This window comes from Rhineura floridana, chromosome 17 (genome assembly GCF_030035675.1).
Source record: "Rhineura floridana isolate rRhiFlo1 chromosome 17, rRhiFlo1.hap2, whole genome shotgun sequence".
Lineage (NCBI taxonomy): Eukaryota > Metazoa > Chordata > Lepidosauria > Squamata > Rhineuridae > Rhineura > Rhineura floridana.
The window spans coordinates 1,621,901-1,648,122 of record NC_084496.1 but is presented as its reverse complement, the minus strand read 5'-3'; the positions used below and the strand labels follow the sequence as shown (position 1 = coordinate 1,648,122).

The 26,222-nt window shown below is 48.7% G+C and overlaps 3 protein-coding genes across 5 annotated transcripts; 1 reads left to right on the top strand and 2 right to left on the bottom strand.

Moving 5' to 3' along the window:
• Positions 1-1,674: 1,674 nt before the first annotated feature.
• MLST8 (MTOR associated protein, LST8 homolog) lies at positions 1,675-9,839 on the top strand. 3 transcript variants are annotated; one of them, XM_061600137.1, is made up of 10 exons: positions 1,690-1,787; positions 2,071-2,130; positions 3,526-3,665; positions 3,778-3,829; positions 4,964-5,126; positions 6,474-6,549; positions 7,340-7,492; positions 8,360-8,484; positions 8,777-8,940; positions 9,549-9,839. In XM_061600137.1, exons 3-10 carry the CDS (start codon positions 3,537-3,539, stop codon positions 9,665-9,667), a joined length of 981 nt encoding a protein of 326 aa, XP_061456121.1. In that variant the 5' UTR covers positions 1,690-1,787; positions 2,071-2,130; positions 3,526-3,536; the 3' UTR covers positions 9,668-9,839. The 3 variants fall into 3 exon arrangements, with proteins under 3 accessions (XP_061456120.1, XP_061456119.1, XP_061456121.1); XM_061600136.1 differs by lacking the exon at positions 2,071-2,130 and having other exon boundaries at positions 1,675-1,787; positions 3,781-3,829; XM_061600135.1 differs by lacking the exon at positions 2,071-2,130 and having other exon boundaries at positions 1,676-1,787.
• Positions 9,840-10,719: 880 nt separating this feature from the next.
• BRICD5 (BRICHOS domain containing 5) lies at positions 10,720-19,240 on the bottom strand. Its single transcript, XM_061600148.1, has 6 exons — positions 19,120-19,240; positions 17,971-18,102; positions 17,120-17,272; positions 15,972-16,079; positions 13,013-13,166; positions 10,720-11,716 (listed from the first exon to the last, which is right to left on the bottom strand). The coding sequence occupies exons 1-6, from the start codon at positions 19,168-19,170 to the stop codon at positions 11,622-11,624; spliced, it is 693 nt and encodes a 230-aa protein (XP_061456132.1). The 5' UTR covers positions 19,171-19,240; the 3' UTR covers positions 10,720-11,621.
• Positions 19,241-21,082: 1,842 nt separating this feature from the next.
• Positions 21,083-26,215, bottom strand: PGP (phosphoglycolate phosphatase). The gene is made up of 2 exons (XM_061600146.1): positions 25,439-26,215; positions 21,083-23,365 (listed from the first exon to the last, which is right to left on the bottom strand). Exons 1-2 carry the CDS (start codon positions 26,055-26,057, stop codon positions 23,040-23,042), a joined length of 945 nt encoding a protein of 314 aa, XP_061456130.1. The 5' UTR covers positions 26,058-26,215; the 3' UTR covers positions 21,083-23,039.
• Positions 26,216-26,222: the final 7 nt, after the last annotated feature.

Here is a 26,222-nt window from a genome sequence, read left to right as displayed (position 1 = left end):
CCCCTCCTTGGCTAAAACTCTAGTCCAGCCTTCACCAAACTAGTGCCTGGCTAGGGCTGATGGGAGCTGCAGGGCACCAGGTTGGCGATGGCCAGACTGGTCCATGCCCTGGTCATCTCCTGGTTGACCCCTGCAACCTTCATTTCCTCAAACTTCCACTGCCAATAGCCGTGGGCCCTTCACTTCTGTCCAGCATTCTTGCTGCCAAAACCATGCACCTCTCCCCACTCACACAACACCCTACAATCCCTACACCGGCCTGATCCTGCACTTCCGGCTCTCCTCGCACCTGGTTGCACTTGTTGCAACAGAGCCAGTGTGGTGTAGTGGTTAGCAGTAGTGTAGTAGCAAATTCAGAAGTGCAGGGTCCCTTCGTGATAGTCAAGCCACACCTCCTCACTTGTTTGCTTGCTCCCTGTCATCTCATAGAATAGTAGAGTTGGAAGGGGCCTCTAAGGCCATCAAGTCCAACCCCCTGCTCATACCCCTCCATATCTCCTCCATACCCCTCAGTCCTTCCTGTGCGTGCCTTCTCCCACAGCAACAGATGCCCCAGAAGCCAATCAGCATGAAATGAGGAGTGTGTTAGCTATTGAGAAGAGTCTTCTCAGTGGCTGACTCACCTCCTTTCACTCTGATTGGCTCCAATCAGCAGGAAAGGGTCAGGAAGCATTTTAGAAGATTCTTCTCAGTGGCTCAATGTGCTCCTTGAGCTCTCTGGAGGGAAGGCGGGATATAAATGGAATGAATAAATAAATGTAAACAGACAGTATAAAAAGGGAAGGAGGTGTGGGGGAGAAGAAGGAAATATTGATGATGATTACTTGGTCAGGCCTTTGGGAAGGAGTCTTGTTTCCCTGTCTCTCATCTGCTTCTGATATTTCAAAACAGAGAGCTATTGCTAGTCGGGCGGTATATAAATTTAATAAATAAATAAATAAAATAAAAAAACAATAAGCAAGAACACAGCCCACATTCCCTGGCATAGGTGGCCTGCCCCTCTGCTCTTTCCGTTTTGTCTCTCTCTTTGTGTTCACCATTTCACTGGAGGCTTTATGGCAGCCTTCCCCAGCGGCCTGTCAAACTAGCTCCACAAAAGACCTTTCCCCAGCCTGGTGGTGCCCTCCAGATGTTTTGGACTGCGACTCCCATTGGCCTCAGCCAGCACAGCTGCGTTCCTATGAGCCCCATCATCACATGGTCATGCAGGCCGGGGCTGATGGGAGTTGTACTCCAAACATCTGGAGGGCACCAGGCTGGGGAAGGGTGTTTTATGGAACTATATATATATTTTTGACAGGTCGTACTGCGCATGCCTCATCTCAGCTGAGGCCTCTTCCTCCTCCAGCAGAGCAGGGGGCGCTGTTTCCCTTGAGATGCCCGCAGGATGCGACCATAGATGTACCAAAAATAGAGACACCTGGTTTGGGGGAGGGAGAAAAGTACTCCACACACTTACCTGGGAATAAATGCAATGGAACTCAGTGAGGCTTACGTTGAATAGAAAAGTGTAGAACTTCTCCGTAAAAGTCTACATTCCCCCACCTCTGTTTTCTACGGATAGCCTCCCCCCAAAAAAGGAACCCGGAAGTTCGTAGAATAATGTGAGTGGATTAACTGCAAGTCTATGGAAAAGGACGAGACAAGCTCAGACTTTCGAACGCTTCCCTCCGCAGTGTTTCTAGTGCGCGTGCGCCTCGGAGTCCTTCGATTTCTCCTGACGCAAGCGTACTTCGAACCTAGCCGGGTCTGGCGTGCGCATGCGCCTTCCTCTGCTACCTCTGAAGGTAAGTGCCCCTTTTGCCCCCTCCCCTCCCCCTCCCCAATAGGCTGCCAGGACCTCCCCTCGCCTCCCCCCAATAAATGGGGCGGGGAATCATCCTTTGTGGGGCTGTGCGGTGTAATTATAATATGAAAGATCAACTTTTCATTTTTTGTTCAATATTTAATTTCAGCATTAATGCGTGCAACGTGCCTCCCCCCCGCCGCCCCTTCCTCTTGTTTTCTTCCCATCGTCCACATTTATTTTATTTGCTTCTTTGCTTTTTATACCCTGCTTCTCCTCTTAAGGTGCTCAGGTGGACATCCCGAAGTGCCCCCCTCATTTCATGGTCACAACAACCTTGTGAGGTAGGCCGTGGTTTGGACGTGGTAGAGTTGGAGTTTGAACCCAGGACACACACACCCTCTCATTCTCCAGTCGTGTTCGGTCTTGCCAACCTCTACATCACACTTTGCCTTGTTGTTTCCTCACCGTGGGGCAAGGATCTGCCCTCTTTCCCTGCTGATTTTTGTGCGTTGATGGTGCTGCATAAAAATTAATAAAGCCACAATAATGCGAGGCTGGGAAAATCCCCCTGCCCACCAGCCCTTTCCAATCTGTATGCTCTGCCCTACAAATTTGATGCTGGCCCCTAGCAATTTGTACCATGTTTCACAGACAGACACAGAGTTTGTTTCAGATTTTGATATTGCCCTTCTCCAAAGTCTCAATGTACATTGCAACATCTGGGGGAAGAAGCATCGAAATAAAAAACAGACTATAAAATTTGCTTTATGCTTGTCCAAAACTATGCCTAAAATTATAAATCTGTGTCTGGAGTGGGGTTCTTTGAGTTCTGCATGGGTTCTGTGGAACTTGCTTCCTTGTGAACGTGCCTAGGGTTGAGCTGTGCTTTATGTGCTATCTCAACATTGTCTCATTTCACACCAACTCTGTGAGTTGTGCCACAGTTACTCCTCTTTCCCAGATAGGGAAACTGAGAGTGCACCCAATTTATTTATTTATTACCACATTTATACTGTACTCCACCTTTCCTCAAAGAGCTTAAAGTGGCATACATGATTCATCTCCGCACAACCACCCTGTGAGGTAGGTTAGGCTCAGACACAGTGACTGGCCCAAGGTCACCTAGTGAACATCATATGGCTGAGTGGGACTTTAAACCCATGGCTCTCGGGTCCTAGTCTAATACTCTTAACCACTATACCAAGCTGGCTTTCCAATGACTCCATGAAAAATGGTGGGACTTGAGCCTAGCTCATCTGTTCTGCCTCTCAGCTCCTCTTTGAGCAATGGTGACTCTTCCTCCTACTTTGATAGGCAATGACGCCTTGAGAGCATGTAGGGAGTCCGCTGTTCTGCCATACAGGTGCAAATGGCTTGCGTGTTGCTGGTGCCGCCACTGGAGGCTGCCCATCAGGTGTTGACCCATGGCCTTCTCAGTGGTGGCTCCCCATTTCTGGAATGCCCTTCCTGGTGAGGTCTGTCTGTCTCCCTTATTTCAGGAGGAATCTAAAAACTTTCCAGTTTACCCAGACATTTGAAAGATGCTATTCCTGGCAATCCTGAAAACATTGGCTGAGATAATGTATTTTTAACTGTTTTCAGAATGCTTTTAAACATGTTTTTAGTATTGATGTGTTTGCTACCCTGGGCTTCTTTGGGAGGAAGGGCGAGTTGGAAGTTGAATAAAGAATCAAATAATGTGGGACTTCTACCCTTCTGTCCTTCTGTGCCTTTAGAAATCAGAACCATGAACACCACGCAGGGCACCGTTGGTAGTGACCCTGTCATCCTGGCCACTGCTGGCTACGACCACACGGTACGTTTCTGGCAGGCCCACAGTGGGATATGCACCCGAACAGTCCAGCACCAAGACTCTGTATCCTTCCGATGTATGAGCTGTACCAGCAGAAAGGAAGATTTTGGCTCTGCTAACCTTGCTTTGATTTTTGACTACAGCCTACAGTGTCTTCCTTAATTACCTTTGCCAGCAGGTCAATGCGCTAGAGATCACCCCAGACCGTAGCATGATTGCTGCTGCAGGTGAGTAAATGCGCCATGTTCTGGGAGCATGGAGGCAGCGACCTTGTCTCTACAAGGGCATGTTGCCAGTGCTAATGAACATCGGCTAGCTTACCTCTGATGGCCTTTTTCAGCCAAGGAATTCTAAGCTCAATGAGGTGGCTATAGACATCTCACTGAATTCTCCGCACTGTCACAAAACTACAGTCTTGGGGGTGTTGGGGGTGGAGGAACCAGGCTGGTTATTTTGAGCCCAGGAAATGCCACCACGCTTGTTAGTTGGAGCCAGCCCTACCGTTAGGTAAAGTGAAGGAAATGTAGTGTGTCCTTCCCCTGCCCGCTGTTCATCCCTTTGCACTTGTTTTCCTTAGGCAGAGACAAGTGAAAAGGTTATACACAGGAAGAGGAACTCTTTACAGTGTTGGGATTTACTGTTACAGGGATTATTGATTTATAAGATAAAGTGCTCATTATTCATAGAATCATAGAGCTGAAGGAACCTGAAAGACCATCTAGTCCAACCTCCTGCCAATTCGGGAAATCCACTCATACAGTTTTCCCAGTAGATGGAACTTTGTTTTAAAAACTGTGTTGCGTTGAAGTGTTGTGGCACCTATCCTGTGGAATTCCCTCCCCTGTAATATTAGACATGTGTCTTTTGGGGGTCTACTGAAGACTTTCCTCTCTCAACAAGGCTTTTAAGTAGACCTTTATCCCAGCCTGCTTCTGCGTTGGAATTGTTTTTTAAGATGTGTTAAAACATATATTTTTAGATTTTTTCAAGATGTTTTGTTTTTAAGATGTTTTCAGTGTTTTATTATTTGTTGTCTGCTGCCCTGGGCTCCTTTCCAGAGGAAGGGCAGGATATAAATTAAATTAAAAATGCATAAATTCCCTTTTTTGTAGTTTGAACCTATTGGTGCAAGTCCTAGCCCCTGGAGCAACAGGAAACCAAAACAAATTTCAGTTTGGCCTCCTCCTTTCCTTGATAATAACTCTCACTGTCTCTCCCACGTATCTGGGGTAGAATGACTACTTTCTATCTCTTGCGGGTCTGGATGCTAGCTGTAGTTCAGCCAGTCCTCTGCAGACGGCTCTGTGCAGTGCCAATCTGTGGTTTTGGTTCCTACAAAGCAGTCAGTGTCTTTTCTCCAGGTTACCAACACATTCGTATGTACGACTTGAACTCCAACAACCCAAACCCCGTTACCAATTACGACGGCGTCAGCAAGAACATCACCTCTGTTGGCTTCCATGAAGATGGCCGCTGGATGTACACGGGGGGCGAAGACTGCATGGCCCGGATCTGGGATCTCAGGTGTGCCTCTGGAGCTCTGCTCATTTCAGCAACCTTACTCTGGTTGAGGTCTAGCGGACCTCAAGCCTTGAAATGACAACTGTCATATGGACTGACAATTTGCAAGGAAAGCCAGGGAATCTTATAATCTGCAAGGTGGGCAAGAGGTTCTCTCCTCAAATCACGATTAAGCAGTGATGTTGGTGAAAAGGCAAGTATTGTAGCAGGTATAGTTCTTGTAGCCTAAATCAGATGCTTGCTCAATTTAGGCCAGTTAAATAGCACCGTAGAGCTGGAAGGAACTCGAAGGTTCGACTCCAGTGTAGCAACAGGTTTGTCTGAGCCAAGAGTTCTCCAGCATGACACTGAGCATATTTATTCAAAACTCCATCCTACTGAGATTTCCTTCCTAGTGAGCGATTTTATTTATTTATAAGAATATTTATAAACTTCCAAACTGTTAAAAAACATAACATGGTGGTTGTACAATAAACACAATAAAATTGTAAGTTCATAAAATACAGAGCAACACTGAATCAAATCAATTTTCTAAAGTGTTAGGATTGCGCCCTTTGTGTTTAGAGGCATGCCGGTTTAATTTTTGGCGCCCTTGTTTTAAGCGAAGGAGAAGGGATACAAGGAAGAAGAGTGAATGAGTGGCTTAAAGTTGGGGACCTTTGTGGATGCACAAACCTGCTGACTACCAGAGGGCTGGCAGCGTTAGTCTGTTGCACCTTAAAGGCTAACAAATTTATTACAGCATAAGCTTTTGCAGACTACAGTCAGTTTCATCAAATGTATGAAGTTTTATCCTGAGTTTCAGAGGGGTGTGTGTGTGTGTGTATAAGGGGAGAGAGAGTGTCAAACCGCGCTGTGCACAAGCATGCTCTGGATCCTTTTCAGTTAATCATTCAAATAATATATCTGTTGCTGTGATTAGCTTTTTAAAAATCCCTTTATGTGTGTATGTGTGTGTGTGTGTATATATATATATATATATATATACACACACACACACACATTGAAGGGGAGATACTAAACAGTGACTCGGGTTGGGAGGAAGACCATACATAACGTAAATCCTGGAAATTTTGAGTGCTTAAAGGGCACCTAATATCCTGCTGAGTTTACCCACTATGGAATTCAACAAGAGGAACCTGCAGATCTAAGGTGTGATGCACTGAGCATGACTGAATGTGTTGCTTTTAAAGACAGGAAGATCCAATTGCATAGGAGGCCTTCCTTGTGAATTAAGCCCCTCATTCATGTGAAGTGCCACTCCCTGGGCTGGAAGATGTCACAGCAGTGATGAATGTGTTCTTCTTTGACTCACCTCTGTAGTGCTTCTTGTGTCCGTTCTCTTTCCAGGTCACGCAACCTTCAATGCCAGCGCATTTTTCAAGTGAACGCCCCCATCAACTGTGTCTGCCTACATCCCAATCAGGTATGGGGGCTCTCTTGGCTGCCCCCTCCAGTCCTGTTCAGGGAAGCCTTGACTACTACACGCTGTATTTATTTTTATTCCTTTAAATTTCTATTCCGTTTTCCATTGTGGAACCCAAAGGGGGCCTATGTGTGGCTCTCAGGGGGTCTCCCATCCAGGCACTGACCAGACCTGGACCGGCTTAGTTTTAGCAAGGTGGTGGTGGTTTGTTGTTTTTTTCACAAGAGACTCAAAGCAACTTGTAATGTAAAAAACAAAAATTAAAACCAGGTATAAAAACAAGAATAGAATAAGAACCTAAAATGCTCATCCATGAATATAAAAGGGCAGATCCAACTTAATCTACCCCACTAAAAAGATGAGCGGAAGAAGAGGCTGCAAACATACCTAAGTGACCTCTAAATTAAGGGCCAAAAGCCTGGGTGAATAAAAATGCTTTCACCTGGCACAGACAGTGATGGGGCCAGGCGTGCCTTTCTGGGGAGAGCATTCCACAAGCCATGGAGCCACTACTGAGACGGCCGGTTCTCATGTCGCTCCCCTCCTCATCTCCCTTAGAGGGGGCACATGGAAAAGGGCCTCAAATGATGAACCCAGGCTGTTTCATGGGATAGGAGGTCCTTAAAGCATTATGTGGCTCAAGACCCTAATGCCTCATAGGCTCATATGCCTTCAGACCATACTCTGGGACCGTCTCCCCTTTCCTTGCGCTCTTCCAAATTGTGGGGGCTTGCAAAATGTGTATGGTCTTGAGAGGTTATACCCTGTGTTTATGTTTCTCTCTGCTTAGGCAGAGCTTATTGTCGGGGATCAGAGTGGGGCCATTCACATCTGGGACCTGAAAACGGATCACAATGAGCAGCTCATCCCGGAGCCAGAAGTCTCTGTCAACTCTGTCCACATTGATCCTGACGCCAGCTACATGGCTGCTGTTAACAGTTCGGTAAGTGTGGGGGTGTGTGGCAATGCTTTGCGGTCTGCCTGTTGCTTCTCTGCCAGCCTCCAGTGTCAGATGGTCACCCTGGCTGTGTTTCCACGTAACGCTAAGTCATGCTTTGTTTTAATCATGGTTCAATAAACCATGAGTTGCTTCTCAGATGTGCAAACAAGCCACCTAAAGCTTTCTCTCCAGAGTTTGTTTTTCAGATGCTCTTGCCTTGTGTCTCTGTAGCTCAGTGAATGTCTGGAGTGGTGTGGTCAAACAAACCATGATTAAGCAAGGCTGTTGGGTTGTGGCATATTGTCAAACCATAGTTAGAGCAAGCTGTGGTTCATAAGTCGACAACCCACATTGACTTCACCTCATGCTTTGTTGCCGGAAAACAAATCATGGTTCGTCTGCTGAGCTGAGTTCGCACATACCATAGATGGGCTAAGCAAACGGTGGTTTGGTGTTAATGTGCAAACCAGACCTCAAAGGGACTTGGCAGGCAGACTGAATAATAATAATAATAATAATAATAATAATAATAATAATAATAATAATAATAATAATAATAATAATAATAATAAAATTTTATTTATGAATCGCCTATCTGGCCGAATTAACAGCCACTCTAGGCGACGTACATCAATACAATAAAATACAATATAAAACAGTGAGGGCCACAATTAATAATTAGACTAAACACTACAATTCTGATTAATAACAGTATTAAAAGCTAACCCGCCCCAGGGATCCCGTAGGCCTGCCTGAACAGCCGGGTCTTCAAGGCTCGGCGGAAACCTATCAGGGAGGGGGCATGGCGAAGGCCGAAAGGAAGGGAATTCCAGAGGGCCTCTTAGATGCTTCCTTTCTAACCTCTCGCAGGGCAACTGTTATGTGTGGAATCTAACTGGTGGCATTGGAGATGAGGTGACACAGCTTATCCCGAAGACCAAGATTCCTGCACACAACCGCTACGCTCTGCAGTGCAAATTCAGCCCAGACTCCACGTGAGTAGTACTGGCTCTCCAGGGTTTCAGACTGGAGACATTCCAAGCCCTACTTGCAGGGGCTCTCAGGGATTGAACCTGGGCCCTCCTGCCTGCAGGGCTGATGCTGTACCAGTGAGCTACAGCCCGTCTTCATATGGATGATTCTTGGAACCCACAACTCTGGAAGCTTTCACCTGTTGAAAGGGGGGGGTTAAGTCACTGAGTTTTTTGGTTGGCGCTTTTAGGCTCCTGACTTGACTGGTGTCCTCTCCTCCTCCCCCCCCCCGGGCAATTCTTCCTTCTGCTCCAGGCTTTTGTCTACATGTTCCGCCGACCAGACATGTAAGATCTGGAGAACGTCCAACTTCTCTCTGATGACAGAGCTCAGCATCAAGAGCAATAACCCTGGGGAAACCTCCCGTGGCTGGATGTGGGACTGCGCATTTTCAGGGGACTCTCAGTACATTGTCACAGGTGAGAGAGAGTGTGTGTGCGCCCCCCCCTCCCGTTCCTTGGGGAATGAGTGAATAGATGGGGTGGGTGAGGGACAAGGAGTCCTGCAACTAAACCCAGTTATATTGGTACCTTACATAGAAAATCAAATGTCGTTTGTCTCTTTTCTCCCTCCCCACCCTGGTAAAAATATAAAGTATTTTGAACAGTCTCAAAGTGCTTTAGACAGTAGCTCAGTAACTGTTACAACAATCCTGTATAGTAGGTCAGTAGTGTCCCTCTATTGCAGATGGGGGGGGAGGGGAGGTGCTAAAGCCACCTCGTGCGCTGATGGTGAGGTGGTGCTTGACCTGAGCACTGCCTGCTTGACCATTCTTTCAACCACCCTAACCCTAAACTGCTTTCCTCCAGATGTTTGTGGAGTACAGCTCTTACCAGCTTCAGCCCGTATAGCTCTGCTGGTTGAGGGCTGCTGCAAGCTGTAGTCTAAAACAGCTGGTGGGCACCAGTTTGGCACAGCCTGCTTTCAGTCCATAAGAAGTCCAGCTATTTGTGATACTCCCCTATTTCTAAAGTAGGTGCTGCACAACCCCTTCCGGCCTTCACTGTTAAATCTTTTCCCTTCCCAGCCTCATCAGATAATTTGGCCAGGCTCTGGTGCGTGGAAACAGGCGAGATCAAGAGGGAATACAGCGGGCACCAGAAAGCGGTTGTCTGCCTCGCTTTCAATGACAGCGTCTTGGGCTGAGGAGGAAGACTGCTTGCAAAACTGCTGCCGCCTGTTCTTTTGGCCAGGGCCTCAGATGCCCAGCACACAAAGGGGCCACTTGAGTGCTTCCGTTAGGCTGCATTACCACCCACAACTGCCTTTTTGCGGAAGAGCTGCATTCAAGTAAAACTAATTTAAGCCACCCTAACAATCTTACGTCTTTTGCGCAGTGGGAGGTAGCTCTAAAATAGAATTCCAAAATTCTGTTTGGAATGAGACCTTAATGCAAAAGCATCACCACGAGAAGTGGGTTTGTAAAGGGAAACTGTGACGTTCCCTGCCGACGTCACTGTCTGGGGTGTATCTCATGGTTTAAACTTGCTCTGTTTAGAGAACCACTCCACCCTCTCGGTTAGCTGAAGCTGTCCCGTTCCTTCCTTTCACCTCTGCCCAACGTGACAGACTCGGTTCGCATGCTAGTTAATACGTGTACACGCACACCTCTCCTCTCCCTGCTATGAGCAAGGTAGGAGGTCACCATCTGCCCGAGGATTCATGCAGTTGGAGGAAAAGCAGTTTGCCCTAGTTGTTTTTATGGTTAAAAGTGGCTGGATCAGACGAGAGACCCATCTAGTCCAGCAGTCAGTTCCTACGGGGGTAATCGCTGGGAAGCCCACAAGCAGGGCATGAGCACAGGACCCCTCTCCTCTCTTGGAGCTGCTCCCCAGAGACATTTTCCCTGATTCCAGAGATTCCTGTCAGGACCAGCAGCCACCAACAGCCCTATTCACAAATTTGTCAAAACCCTTCTTGCAGCCATCAGCACTTATGGGAGCAAATTCCATCATTAACCTACGTGCTGCATGGAGAGGTTTCTCTTTTTGTCTGCCCTGAATCTCCCAATATTCAGTTTCACTGGATAATCCTGTGTTGCAGCATTATGAAGAGGGTGGGAGAAAAACTGGACATGTTTTCCAGCTGAATCAAGTTGCAAGTGACAACACTTTAGGTCTGATGCTGGAGCGAGGCATGGAGATGGCAATGCCTCCCACCCACCCACCACCCACCACCCACGTTGGGGCTTGCACGTAGTTCTGGGCCCTGAAGTGCCTTTAAACCAGCTTTCCCCAATCTGGTGCCCTCCAGATGTTTTGGACTGCCCCAGCATCCTAGGGAAGGGCCGATGGGAGCTGTAGTCCAAAACAGCTGGAGGGCACTAGGTTGGGGAAGGCTGGTTTACCAACTTTGATCTAGCAAAGTCTTGGGCTTCCTTTTGCAAAAGAAAAGCAAACACCCCTCCCTCAAAAGAGTCTGGGTCCACAGACTGTGAAGGCGCTCCAGGTCTCCAGGAGGGAGGCGCTTCCTGAAAAGTGCAAAGATGTTTGCAAAGCCTTGTGAAAACAGGAGTTACCGACCCCCGTTTTTTCTCTCTCCATCCCCTTAGACACACAATGTCTGGAGATGCTCATTTCCTCATTTGTGCTTTTACTTAATATCTCTCTCACACACATGGGGTATCTACTCTCATACAAAATTGGTGGTTGTTTTTTTTGTAAAGTTTTTACAAAATGTATATATGACTCACTTTAACTGGATGTTAATCTACACCATGCAGCTACTTCTTTCCAAAAGACAATTATTTACAAGTTTATAGTTGAAAGGTGGCACTCTTTGTAAATAAAGTGTGTATATCTATATACACTACATCATGACTGTGTGTTGCTGCAGTTTAGCCTTCCCCAACCTGGTGCCCTTCAGCTGTTTGTTAGACTACAACTCCCATCCCATCAGCCCTAGCATTATACAGCTGTGCTGTGTTGATGGGGGCTGAAGTTCAAAACATCTGGAGGGCAGCAGGCTGTGGGGAAGTTAAGGTTGTTATAGCGTTTTTATCCCAATCCTGAGCCCTGAATTACGAGGCAGCGGGCTTTGTGGAGGGAGCTGCTTCGAGCAGACTTTGAGACAGCAAAGGTGCAAGAGGCACCCAGGCTGTTCACTCAGGAAGGTAGTAGAAACAGATGGAGACGCAGATGTTGCTCGGGAAGCAGATGTCAATGCACAGGTAGATGAGCCGCTGCTTCAGAGGACCTGCAAAGGGAACAGATGTGTGACAGGGGCATGTTTTGTGCATGGGAAGGGCCATAGCTCAGGGGCAGAGCAGCTGCCTTGCATGCAGAAGGTCCCAGGTTCAATCCCCAATGGCATCGATGGATTGGGCTGGGAAAGAGACCCTGCCTGACACCCTGGAGAGCTGCTGCCAGTCAGTGTAGACACTAGTAAGCTAGATGGGCCACTGGCCTGACTGTATAACACAGCTTCCTGAGCTCCTATGCACAGCGTCCTTATGGTGAGCATCTAAAGTGATATTAGGGGGTGGGGGAGAGAGACTAAAAACTGACGCTGCTCTTTTGCAGGATCTGGAAACATTCCCCCCCCCCTTTGCCCAATTTGATAGTTTAAATTTCAAGGAGCAGGTCTTAGGTTGCTGCTATGCATCGCCAGTCCTACAAACCACCTGCAAAGGGCTCCAGTGTGCAAGGGGACTTCTGTTTCCTGGCTGACTCCTCCTTTCTCTCGCCTCCCATCCCTAAGCTCTCTAGAGTGGGGGCCATTCCAGCTAATTAAGCCCTTGTCATGCCTGCAGAATTCCATGGGAGGGGGCGGAGCCTGAACGCTCTTAACTGGATTGGGCCTGTTGTCGTCCACATTTCTACACGATCCTCAGAATAGAGACTGGTTTGGGATTATTTTCGTTTATTCTAGCCGATACAGGGGCGTGCGGAGAGTTCATTACATTTATATCCCACTTTTCTTCCAAGGAACTCAAGGTGGCGCACATGGCTCACCCCCTCTTCGTTTTATCCTCCCAACAACCCAGTTGAGGTAAATTAGGCCAGCCTTCTTCGAACTTGCGTGTCCAGCTGCTGTTGGACTACAACTCCCATCATCCCCGGCAACTGGCTAAAGCTGGCTGTGGCTGATGGGAGTTGGAGTCCAACAACAGCTGGGACTCGAGGCTGAAAAATGCTGGGATAGGCAGCGAGACAGAGAATGGCCCAAAGTCCCCAGTGAGCTTCCTGCCTGAGTGAAGAACTGAACCTGGGTGGCCCAGGTTCTCGTCCAGCACTCTAACCACTACATCATGCTGCCTCTCATAAGCTGCATGGTGGTATTAGCCAGCCAGTGATGAGTGGAGGCAGGGAAGCAGCGCTGGGCAGATGCAGATTCAGCTGTCAGGGTGGGGGATTCAGTTAATCTCACCAAAAAGTGTAGCTGCAGCCAAAGAGACGAGGCCACACTGGAGGCTTCATGACAGAGGAATCTGGCTTTTGCGCTCCCTGCTCTCTTGCTCAAAAGGACTCATCAAGGAGGCCGCTCACTCACCGTCTTTTTTCTTGACCCAGTAGATGGGCACCTGCTCACACATGGACCCGACAGCCTCACCAGCCTCCTCCGGCTGCACCTGCCTCCCTGGCACAATCCCCAGGAACTCGCGGTAGTACTGGGTCTTGTTGTTGGGAAGCGGCAGCTGATCCACCTTGGGAGCAAAAAGCAAAAGCAGGAGTGAAGCCCGAAGTCTTGGGCCCCTTAATCTCTCCGCCGTTGCCCATTAAAAGGAAACCCTCCAGTGTAGTTGAGACATGTGCTATGCTGGCTGGGGCTGAGGGGAGCTGTAGCCCCAAACATCAGGAGTGCACCAGGTGGGCAAAGGCTGTAACAGTCAGATGAGCGCAAGCATCCAGTTCTGCTGAGGGGCCATGGAGCGTGATGCTGCAGGAGACCCATCGCCCCAGCACGCTTGCCTGTCCTGAGTTGTACTTGGTGAGCCTCCCACACTCCTGTGGTCCAGGTTTCTTCCACAGAAGCGCTTTCCCTGAAGGAAGCATTTTGGAGCAGTGCCATGACTCCTTGGACTGCGAAGGTAAGCCTGCTCAAAATGTCTCAAAACCCATTCGACACCCACAGCTTCTGCCAAAGATACCCGGTAACTTTTGCGGTTTGAGAGAAAAGTTTAGCTTTCTTTCTCAACTACAATTCGCCAAGTTCCTTGTTTTGGACTTACGAAGAAGCTTTAAAGGGGTTCGAATGTGTTGTGCAAACACACCCCTTTCCCTTTAATCATCACCAGCAGCCAAGGTGAATTCCCTGGGATTGTGCAGAGCTGGATGGCTGATTCCACTCCCTCCCTCTCCCCCAGCAATCCTTGACTTGACAAGGTTGCCGGGTGTCTCACATTCCTGCAGATTTACTTTCTTAAAAAGTTCTGGGGGAGCCTCACAGCAGTGCTGGCCAGGAGCGCTGCGTGCTGCATGGAACCCGGAGCAGTAAGCCAAGCCCAGTGAGCTTTGTGCTGGCATTCACAGCAGAACAGGGCCTCTGTCTTCCCGAAACCGAACCTCTGCCCTTGCCCCTCTCCTGAAACCATTAACATTTTGTCCCAAGGGCTCTTATACATCATTACTCAAACTTATGCTGCTGTGGAATTGCTGACAAAAGCACCTTTGTGTCCTTAGTTTACTGGAATTGCCCACAAGCTGGCAAGAGGGTTTTTTCTCATCCACACCCTGCCCTGCACCTGCCAATATGTTACAGTTTACTCTCTCCATCTCTCTTTTTTTAAGGAAATGGACAAGAGTAAGCCCATCCATCTTGGCCAACCATAACGTCCTAAGACATTTAGGGGAAAAGGTGTAGCTCTGGGGTAAAGCATCTCCTTTGCATGCAGGAAGCCCCTAGTTCAGTCCCCGGCACCTCCAGGTGGGTCTGGGAGAGAACCTCATCTAAGCTGCTGCCAGTCAGTGTAGACAATACTAAGCTAAATGGACCAAGAGTCTGACTCAGTACAAGGCAGTGCCCCCCACTCCCACATAGACGCCGACTAGTCTAGCAGGTGAATCTGAAATCAACACTGGCTTATGGGATAGCGTCCTCCATGATATCTGTGGAAGCAGACTAGGTTAGGGGAACCAGGACATGCCATAATATACACAGCTCTGTCCTTCAAAAAGAGGGGAACAGCCAGGGGTTCTGCTGCTGCTGCAGCCCCTTCCCAGAATCAGTCGCCTCACCGTGCCAAATGGCAGAGCCGGCCCTGATGGACAACGAAGTTACAATCCAGTTTGGGATACTGTACCGAAATGCACCGCTGCATAAACATTGGCTTTGCCCTCAGTAGCAAGGGGAGGGGCCATAGTTCAACAGCAGGCATACAGCCTGTGTAGACAACATGTCTTTGGTGGTTCAAGTCCACAGTGCCTCTAGTTCACTGGGTTTCAGGAAATGGAGCTGGGAAAGAGGCTCTGCCTGAGATGTTGGAGAGTCCCTGCTAGCCAGAGGGCAAGAGAGGACGAGAGCCCGGTTCAGCATAAGGCACCATTTCTCCTTTGTGAATTTCAAAGCACCACTTGATGAACACACGTTTAGAAAGAGGAAGCAGGAAATGTTTTAAGACAGGAATGGGGAGCCTGTGGCCTTTGAGATGTTGTTGGGCTCCAACTCCCATCAGACCCAGAGAGTGTGGTCAAGGGATGATGGGAGTTGTAGTCCAGCAATATCTGGAGGCCCAAAGGTTCCCCATTCCTGTTTTAAAAACTCAGACCGAGGTCCAGCTAATCTTGCATCATTTCCAGTTGCAGCCAGCCAGATGTCCCCAGAGTTCAGAAGCAGGGCGTAAGAGTGTGGGCCTCACCCTGTTACTAGGAACAAGCATCTGGTAACCAGAGATATACTCTCTCTGCAAATGGAGGTTCCACTGAGATCAGAGACACAGAAGAGGTGTACAGAAGAGGTACGCCTGGCGCCTACACTTCTATCTTTTCGGCGCCAGGTAAAGACCTTTTTATGCTCCCAGGCACTTTAATTTTCTTAACCATTTTAATCTTTTAATCCGTATTTTTAATTTTTGTCGTATTGTGTTTTTGTAGTGTTTTTTGTTGTTTGTCTGTATATGTTTTTATGATTTTTATTATGATATATTGTATTTTATCTTGTTTGTTCACCGCCCTGAGAGCTATTCTGCTAAGGGCGGTATATAAATGGAAATAAATAAATAAATAAACAAACCTGTGGCCCTTCAGCCATGTTAGATTCCCACCTTCCATCAGCTCCCACATGAGAGCCAGACCCTGGCAACATCTAGAGGGCCACGGATTAGGCACCCAATTTAGATGCCTCCTTCACAAACCATTCCTTCCAAGTGAGTGGCCATCACCACATCACCCAGGAGAGATCATGTTCTAGGTGACACTGCTTCAGTTTCCTCGTGGATACTGTTAAACTGAGAAAACAGCCTGACAGCAAAGATATTCTACGGAGGCAGCTTCCTAGCCCTGTGGCTGCTCACCCTGTGTTCTGACAGGTTGAAAGACATCTGTACAGTGTCACGGTCTCGGGCGTCCATCATCCTCAGGTAACAACTGTTTTGCTCCAAGGGCTTGTAGCAGACGTAGCCCTGCATTGAAAAAACACAACATAAGCGAGGGGAATTTGTAGGTTGCTGCATCCAACAAGTTAGCCCAGCCTGTCTCCTCCCTCCTCCTCCTCCAGCACAACACAATGCCTTGAGTCGGTGGGTGGGTGGGCAGGCTACCCTGTGGCCCTTGAGCTATGGGACTCCAATTCCCATTCAGCAAGCACAGTCAAAGGTCAGAGATGATGCTTGTTGCAGTCCAGCATTATCTGGAGGGCACAGGTTAGCCACCCCTGCAATACATCCCCACTGGTTCCCCCCCCCTCGTATTTCTCAGGCACAGACCCTCTGACACTCGGATAGGCAAGCTGCTCATGGTTCATTTGTAAAGAAAACGGTCTGGAAGTCACATTTCTCCTCAACTGGAAGCTTTGCCTTCTAATCCTAATTTTGCGTTTCTGTTTGTATTCAGGGGCTACCAGGGCAGGGGTTGATGAGGGTAAGGCACTCCGTACATGCCCCTGGGCATTTCGTTCCATCCAATATTCCAAGGATGAGGGCTGCTAGGGCACATGTGTTTCCTGGGGCTGAGCCGCATAGCTCTGCATCTCCCATTGGTCTATGCTGCAGGGGATCCAATGCAGCTGAAATCCATGTGTGCCCTCCCGAGAAAGTCTTTTGGCTTGGGGAGCAAAAGGAGGCTTGCTTTGACACAGCTACACGCTATGCCAACACTGGCACTGGGATGCTGCGCCATAGTCCCCTTTGCCTACCAGAAAAACGCATCAGCTTTTCCCAACCAATTCATAAAAAAAATTCTGCAGCCCTTGTAGAGGACTTCACGAATGCCGATTCCTCCACCTTCACAAAAGCCCTGAGGGGTAGGCCATGAGGACTCCCCTTTTATGCTGGTTCAAAGGAGGCAGCTTGGCCAGAAGACCAGCAGCTTAGGCGGGCCTTGTATTTGCGTCTGAAAAGCTAGTCTCTTCCAGTCTGAAGCTTCCCAGCATCGGGCGCACACATACCATCCCGCTCCCCACCTCACGCTTGGGAAAGGCAGAACCACCAGGAGGGACACTCACATTCTTGTTGTCAAACAAGACTGATGTCGTTTGGTTGCTTGGTGAGGTGACGTAGTAAGTAACGGTGTTCTTTGACTTATTCACAAAGGCCAACTGGTTCATCCGGGATCCCGGGTGGTTGTGGAAGTTTAACCGGACAACCTGCAAAAGAGGCTATGGAGGCACAGTGGTAACTTCATGAGCAAAAAACCACCCGGGCAACCGGCTCTGGCAGAACCCTTTCCGCCCATCCTTGTACTCAGTCCTTGCCGTCTCTTGGGGCATCTAAAAACAGCCAGCACAGGGCAGGGCTTCAGCCGGACAGGGGAAGACTTAGGCCTTTAGCTTTTCAGATTAGGAAACGGATGTCTAATGGGGTGTATGACAGAGGTTTGTAAAGTCATGACTGGTGCAAGAAGGGGGAAGGCAGAAGTGATTCATTTGCCCTTTTTTAAAACATGAGACCACAGAGCTGGAGTGATGCATGGGCCAGACGAAAGGAAATATGCCCTCATGTGCAATGCACGATTGTTCCTACATGAATCATTGCAAGGGGCTTCAGAAGAGGATGCAGGAAGGGAGTTTTCTGGTAGCCACAGCCTAAATATAAAGTCGTATACAAATCTAAAAAATCAAATCCAGTCCCATGGAGTTCAATGGGACCTCCTCCCAGGGAAGTGCACCGAGCAGCCTTGCCAAAGCTGGCACCCTCGTTTTTTGGACTACAGCTCTGGAGAGTGCTGGGTTTGGGAGGGTTGGTGTAGAGAACTAGAGCCTTATTCCTTTGCTGCTGATCTACAGCTTTCAGCTATTCCTGCAGGAAGTGTGGAATAGCAAACTTAGTACTACAGTTTCAGAGGAAGGGAACTCACCTTGGGAGATGCTTGAGTAAAGCCGAGAGTTGCTACCACAGTGATGCAGATAATTCCACAGGTCAAAATGACAGAAAGGACACCCCAAAATATCCTGGAAGGGCTTTTGGATTCTGCTGCCAAGGCTCTCTCCTAAGAGCAATTTATTCAAAATGTTTGGTGACCAGCCACAGTGATTCCATGGATTGTGCACGCCCCCCCTTTCCCTTACTATAAAAATGTTTGACTGTATTATTTTGGTGTTCAAATTGTTGCTATGCAAAAGCATGCCAATCTCAAGCAATGCATCGGCCAACTTCCAATACTTTTTTCACACCATTTTGGAGGCAAAGTTTGGCTTGTTTTGAAAACTTTAGCACAGTGAACTGAAATTAATACAGCTGATTGACTCAGAAACAAGTTCCACTGCATTACTTGGGATTTACTCTCAAGGAACTGCGGGATTGCAGTACGAACTATTTAGGTGGGCCTTTAAATTAAAATGCTTAATACTTAACTTTGCCTTGCTAAGCTAAAAAGCTTAGGTGTTGTAGTCTTAACACATCTGGAAGGCACCAGGCTGGGGGAAACCTTACATAAAGAGTTCAATGCTGATTATGAAACTTCCTAAAACATGAAGTTCCTTAGCTTGTGAAAGCAGATTTGAGCAAGCTTGATCATCCTGGCATACGGAGTATCTTCAGTTTCCAGCCACATCTGCATCAATGGTCCTGCAGCAGGAATAGTCAATGTGGTGCCCTTCTGATGTTGTGGGGCTGTAACTCACATCATCCCTGACTATTGCCCATGCCGGCTGGGTTGGATGAAAATTGGGAGCCCCAACATTTGGAGAGCACCATATTGGGTACCCTCGTCCTGGGGTAATGAAAGGGTTTGGATCAGAGTTCTCTCATTTCCAGATGTCAGCCCATAGCCAGTTCCAGGATGCTCAGGACATTTGGGTGTCCATGGTAAGAAATCCAAATGGGAGGCCATCCCAATAAAATGGGACACAATTCATTTGGAAGTCCTCTTGTGCATCACCCCATCCCTTTTGTTTATCAAGAGAAAGGGGAGGTCAAGAATCAGTTACAGGCCATTTGCTGGTGCCAAGAAGTGGTAGTCCTGGGGGTGTGGGTGGGGAAGAGAGAAGGGTGGTAGAGTACTTACCGGAGAAGGGGTGGCGTGTGCTGCCATCTGCTCATCCATTCTGGATGCCATCCTTACTCCTCTGCCTGTGCCTTCTGACAGTATAGAGGTTGGGCATGCTCAGATCCCTTGGAATCCAGTTGGAAACCTGAGAACAATGCCCCATTTTAGGGCCAGGTAAACTGCCCACCTTGGCACCTCACCTTGGCGAGAGAGCCGTGTGATGGGGGAAATTTTAGATGCTCTAAACGGTGAGAGGGAACAGGGGCTGCAGAAAGACGGCTGTCCTGGGCACGGTGATGCTTTTGCTGCCCTTCCTGGCGAGACAGCTCACGCATTCATGGGAAACACAATTGGGGGCTTTGTGTGGGGCCTCTGCATACTGGCAGTGGCCAGAGGTACAGGCCAGACAGCTCTCCCGTTTGGGAGGAGGAAGTGAAAACAAGAAGAGTGCCAGCCTGCCCTGAGGTTCGAGATAGCAAACCTGGAAGGAATGAAGACTCCCCACTCTGGCGCAATTTTGTGGGCTCGGCTCAGCTCAGCTCAACTGCTCCTGCAGAGGACCTCCACAACACACAAGACCACAACTTAACTGCCAGGCTCACTGCCTCCTACATGGACAGCAGGCTTAGACTTCTAACCTGAACAGAGCAAACCTGTCATAAACTTGCCCCAAGATCCAAGACTAAGACGACAGCCTGTCAGCATCATTTTATAAAACACCTGCTGCCTTTTGCTTCCAAGCTATTCATCTGGCAATAGATCACACCGCTGTCCTGCAGTGTTTTTGAGGCCCATGGCAAAAGGGGGCATGTGCAGGAGAATGCTTTCATGCCAGCATGCTCATCCTCAGAATTTTTTTAAAGAAATGCGTATTTGTGCATTTCACTGCTGAAGGTTACAGCTGGGTACCTTTTCCTGTGGCAAACACACAGCCAGAACACCCATTCCGCTCCTGCTCAGATGTGGCTGAACAGCTAAAAGCAAACCAGATCATCACCTTTGTGGTATGTAAACACATACTGGCTCAGGACAGCGAGTTCTTTAAGCGCTCATGGGAGTTACAGTGCAAATCTCTGGAGGGCACCTGGTTTGCGTAGGCTGGCTTAACACCAAGCAAGGAGCAGAGGATCTTCCTCAGACTCCTTCATTGTTTGATCAAGTTGAGCAACAGCACAGTACAGTCATCTCTTCTTTCCCTGCTGAGTGGAACCCCTTAAATCAGCCAGGTCCTGCCGCTTACATGAGGCTCCACTGGTAGGGAACTCAGGAGGGGAAAAAAAACTTGAAGGGACAGACCCAGACTGCAGGCTTATGACTCGTTAAGTATAGCAGGTAAACTTAACAGGGCATTCTTCAAGTTTTGTTCACTAAAAATAAGTTAATACATGCTGAATTAGATCTCTGCCGACTTAGGACTCTAGGAAATTTTCCAGTTCAAAAATTTCCAACACCCCTGGAGAGGACATAACAGGCAAAACAAAAGCTTGGACCCAATGGCCCAACCCTGGTTTGCTGTTATGTGTAAATGGGGCCTGCTTGTGTAAAGAAGGTACGCAGGTCTAAAAATGCAGATTAAGGCGGCAATCCTAAACACTAAGCTTCACTGAACACAGTGGGACTTATTTCTACAGGTGATTGTTCTGCAAGTCATTTCTAGTTCTATCTTACCAAAATACAATCCTCATTAATCTTACATTAGCAACCAAAAATCCAAAACATTAATTTGCAGTGAGGAAGAATGCACAGCCAACTTAGATAAAATATTCTTCTTCCCATTGTGTCTGTTGGATCCGTGTATAACACTGCACGTTTCAGTTCTCAAGCAGGTCTACCACATATTTGCTACAGACAAATTAGGTGAAACCTTATGGAGATGATTCCAATAAAAGAACACCAGGGGAAACGGTTATTTTATACGTTAATTTAGATGAACACCAGTGAATCTCAAAGCATGCAAAATCAAAATACGACAACTACAAAAGAAGAGAGACTTATTGTTTAATGTGACTCAAGAACAGGACGGACGTTCCCCAGGTGGTTTTTACAGAGACTGCTTGGTCTTTCACCAGCAGTTTCACAACAAGGGAAGAAACAGTGAAGAGAGGTGACAGGTTCTACTGTGTGGCTAGTAGGTCTCAGCAGCTGTTGACAGGTTCTAAACAGTGATCATATACGGGACACATTCCTGAATCTCCCCAGATTTGCATAAATGCAAGTCCCAGAAAAAGGACAACATCATGTTATTTTCAAGTCAGTCCAAACAGAAATAAACAGTTTGCATTATCGTCAAAGATGGTGAACAACCTTTAGGCTTACAAATGACAGCATAGCAAGCCTAAGGGGTGGAAGTTTTCTATTGGGAAACAGATTACAACCTGGGGGTTGGGGAAGAGATATATAAGTGTGCACCTTTTTAGCACTTCCAAAGAAGTGTGAATGCTGACCCTAATTTATAAATGCAAAAATATATTTCATTGTAGACAACACACTTATTGCTGCATCAAAAAGTGGCAAGTTCATACAAGTTTCAAGTGTCTGCAATACAGGAAGCATCATCAGCACACAAGGTCAGAGATATTTGGGCTACATTTGAAAGGTGAAAGCAAATGTTTTCTCTTGGTCGCCCAGAGTGAGAGTTATTTTAATCCTTATATTTGCATATCAATTTCTTGAGCTGATATTACAAAATTTGGCATTTAGTGTCATGATAACAAAAGTACCTGGGCACCTAACAAGGGCAGCTCATCATGTCTCCTACAAAACAGCAAAGCAAAATGGCTTGAACTCCCATTTTCAGTGGACATGTGGTGCCAAGGCAGATTGCAAAGGACTTTTCTTGGGTCCTCCCAACAACCCACAAGTAAAATGTGAATAGGAAGACACAGGGCAAGTTACTGTAGTTGCTTCATCAGTATTGACTCCAAAATGGCTTGAGAGCAAAATGGCACCTATTCATGCCAGAGAAATACCACAGAAGATACAATTTACATTAGGGAGCTCACTCTTGAATCGTTAGCACCGACCACCTGTAGCAAGACCTGCAAGTGACTGTGGCAAGTAACTCAAGCACTGTTACAATTTGGGAATTATCAAACTACCCTCCTTTTTTAAAATGGTGTTTCGTCTTGTAGTTTGTTCAGGTATTGCTGTGGTATGTACTGAAGAACACAAGCATTTTTTTAAAAAAACAACTGAGAGATAGTCCTCCTGACCAATAAAATCTATTTTCAATATATTATAATTCACTTTAAAAATAGATATCTGAAGTTCTTCACATCACTATATATAGACACACACATCTATTATCTTGGAGGAACACATGAAACACAACAGAATTGTGCATGTTTTGCATATTGAAGCAAGTGCAAATGGCTGTGTTGGAAAGGGTAACAACACTTCTGGACTTACAAGCAATTTTCTTTTTCCTGAAATCACATACAAAGCAGGCTATCTAAAACTGGGACCTGAGTAAGCATCAAAACCAAACTTAAAGTCAAGTTCTACAGGTCAGAAAAGAGCAAGTGCCCTCATACTACTTGATTCCCTGAATTTCCCAAAGGCAGGGATATAGTTTCCACAAAAGACCACAGTACAAGGTTTTAAGAGAAGCCTGCCTGATCCCCTCCAATCCAGTTGAGCAAGACCCAGTTGAGCAAGACTCTACCCTGATGCTGTTAACACTGCGGACACTTTAAGACATACTTGATGCTTTACGACATCTGAAAGCTGATCGACGCAACACACTTCCCTCTTTGTTCCAAAGTGCATTTTTAAAGGAATTTGTAAACAGAGAACTTAAATTAAAAGTTACGCACTAAAAGCATCTTAAGTTGCAAGCAGCAATTGTGTGCATTGCAGTAACTGAGGTGATACTACCAGCCTCGAGCCACTGGGGGGGGGGGAGAAATACCTCTTAAAAGCTGAAAACTTTCCCTTTTTTAATCCTGGAGGACAGGGAGAAGGTCGGCTATGCTATCAACATAGTAATCGGGGACTAGGTTTCTCCGCTCAGGACAGTTGCTCTCTAAGTGACCTTTGACTTCTTCTAAGGTGGAGACCCCTGTGAGGGTCAGCAGAGTTGTCAAGCCGCAGTTGTTGCCCATGAGGATGTCTGTGTCAAGGCGGTCGCCGACCATGATGGTGCGAGCAGGGTCGATGCTGAACTCGCTGGCCACACACTCAAAGATGTAGCGGCTGGGCTTGCCAATGATGAAAGCTTCACGCTCGGCTGCCGTCTCCACTGCTTTGACAAGACAGCCGGTTCCTAAAGAGAGAAAGGAAACCAAGCAGTTGTGATGAACTAGTGCAGACCTAAGACTCATCTTTGCTTTGCTCTCTGCACCTTTCCCCACTTTCACAAGAGCTGCGGATCGTCCACTCCGGCAACCACGATTTCATTCATGGGAGGAAGCAGCCTCTCAGGCCGACTCAAGCAGCCTGGACCACTCTACAAACACTGATATAGGCTGGTCGTACCATGCTGCGTGGCAAATGCTGAAAGGAGTGGGAAGGTACCTCACAGAACAATTTTGAGGGGTCCTTAATGGGCCAAGGTTCTAATACAGAGGGTGCAATTATTTTCTGAGGTTACTGCTTGCTCAGACATATAAGCCCCACAATATTTTTAATGAAAATGTCAGGAAGCAGCTAGTGTGGTGTGTCTAGCAAGCTCCTCCTCATCTGAACAGCCTCCACTACCGTCTGTACCTGATTAGAACTGTGCCCTCATTGTGGGCATCTCCTCTTTCATCCACTGCCAACGGCCTCACTGCCTCTAAACCATCTCAGACCCTCTGCTTAACACAGGCGTGATCTGCACAGCACAGGCCCCAACTGGGCCCACAAGGCTGTTTTCCCTGACCCATACCCAATGTCATATGTGACACCAGGTGAGAGGCAGATGGAGATGCGGCTACCAACCACAACCAGAACTATTAGGGGCGCAGGAAGCCAGATACCTTATACTGAGTCAAATTGTTGGCCCATCTAGCCCAGTAGTGTCCACATCAGGGGCTGCCAACAGTGTCCTCCATATGATGTTGGACTCCAAACTCCCATCAGCCCCAGCCAGCATGGCCAATGCTCAGGGGTGATGGGAGTTGTAGTTCAACAATATCTGGAAGGCACCATGTTGGCTATCCCTGGCCTGCACTGACAGCTACCTGTTACCAAGTCACTGGTCCATCTTGCTCAATATTGACTGTGTTGACTGGCTGTAGCTCTCCAGGGTTTCCCGTCAGGGAAGAATCCCATCCCTACCTGAAGATGCCATTAGAGACTGGACCTGGAACCTTCTGCACGTAAAACAGAAGCTCTGCCACTGAGGCGCAGCTCTTACCAAGGGAGATCTGGAGGGCACCAGGCTGGGGAAGGCTGGTGCCGCGTGTAGCCCACATACAGTGAAATAACTAAAATTGGCGGCCACATCTGTGGAAACCCTAGAAAGCTGCTGCTGCCAGCCAGTGTGGCCAATTCTGAGCTACATGGACGTATAGTCTGAATAAGCACAAGGCAGCTTCCTATGTTCTTGACTGTAACTCTCACCGTCCCCAACCATAGATGGTGCTCGCTGATATTGATGAGTTGGCAGCCCAACAGGATCTGGGATTGGGGAAAGCTATGCTGAACATTAGACTTGGACTGAGAAGAGCGAGGCTTGGAACCCAGCTCTGTTTATGGAGCCCACTGAATGGTCGAGGATCGCCTAATGGAGGAGTGGGAACCTCCAGCTCATGGGTCAGTCTTAGTCTGATAGGTCATTTCCCCCAAATAATGCTCACCTGCCCCTCAGATGATGTCTAGCTGGTGGGCAGGGTTCAGTCCAGCTGGGTGCTGCTTCCCACTCTGGCAAACCAGAGCTCTGCAGCAAGCAGAACTGTTGCGACTTATTTATTGAATTTATATCCCATCGCTCCTCCCAAGGAGTCCAGGGCCACCATACCCTCCAGCTACCAGCAGACATCGCCTGATGGAGTGGACCCCCTCTCCTTGACAGGTCTGCTCCAACAGGTGGGTGGGTCACCTGCCCTACCCGCCCAACTGTCAAAGTTAGCTGGGGGAGGGAAATAAAGATCTGGGCCCCAGGGCCAAAAGGTTTCCCAACTCTGGCTTAACCTACTTCACAGGGTCGTTGTGAGGATACGATCGAGCTCCTTGAAAGAACGGCGTAAGAGAATATAAACAGCATACAAAAATATCAGCGTTTGTGCAGTGGGTAGGTGGAGAGACCCGGGCCTGCTTGCTCGTTCGCTCCCTCGGCCACCTGTGCAAGCGCTCAGAGGCGGGCGGGCTGGCCTGACCTACCACCTCGCAGGCGGGCGCGTACGCACGTACGTACCGGGCACGGCGCTGCCGCCCTCGAGAGGCAGCCGGTTGTCCCGGTTGGTGCCGACGAGGAGGCACCCGTCGCCGCGCAGGAGGTAGCGCAGGGCCAGGCAGAGCTTGCCGTAGCTGAAGTGCTCGTCGTAGCCAACCAGGACAGCGCGCACGGCGGGGTCGAGCGGGGCGCGCGCGCCGAAAAGGGCGGAGCCCGGCTCGGGGGCGGGGCCGGCGCCCAGGTGGGCCACGCCCGCCGCCTCCAGCTCGGCGCTCAGCGCAGCCCCGCCCAGCACGTAGGCGGCGGCGCCCGGCGGCAGGGCGCGGCGCAGGTAGCGCGCGGCGCAGTAGGCGGAGCCGAAGACCTGCCGCGGCTCGGCCGGCGGGAAGCCCAGGCGCTGCAGCTTTTCTGCGTAGGCCTGCCGCGTGCGCGACGAGTTGTTGGTCACGTAGCACAGCCGCTTCCCGGCCGCCGCCAGCCGGCCCAGTGACTCCGCCGCCCCGGGCACCGCCGCCTCGCCCCGCCACAGGACCCCGTCGCAGTCGAACAGCACCGCCTCCGCCCCGCGCAACGCCGAGCGCGCCGCCTCCGACGACGGGGACAGCCGCACGCACCGCTTCCCTCCCGGCGCCGCCATCATCGCCCACTTGCCGGATGGACTGAGCGGAACGAACCGGCGCCCGCAGAGGCGGTGCTGGTGAGGTGGCTGCCCCCTCACGACTTCCGACGACGCCGATTGGCTGGGAGGCTGCGCGAGCCGGCTCCCATTGGGCGGAGCTGCCTCTTCGGGCCCCGCCCCCCGCTC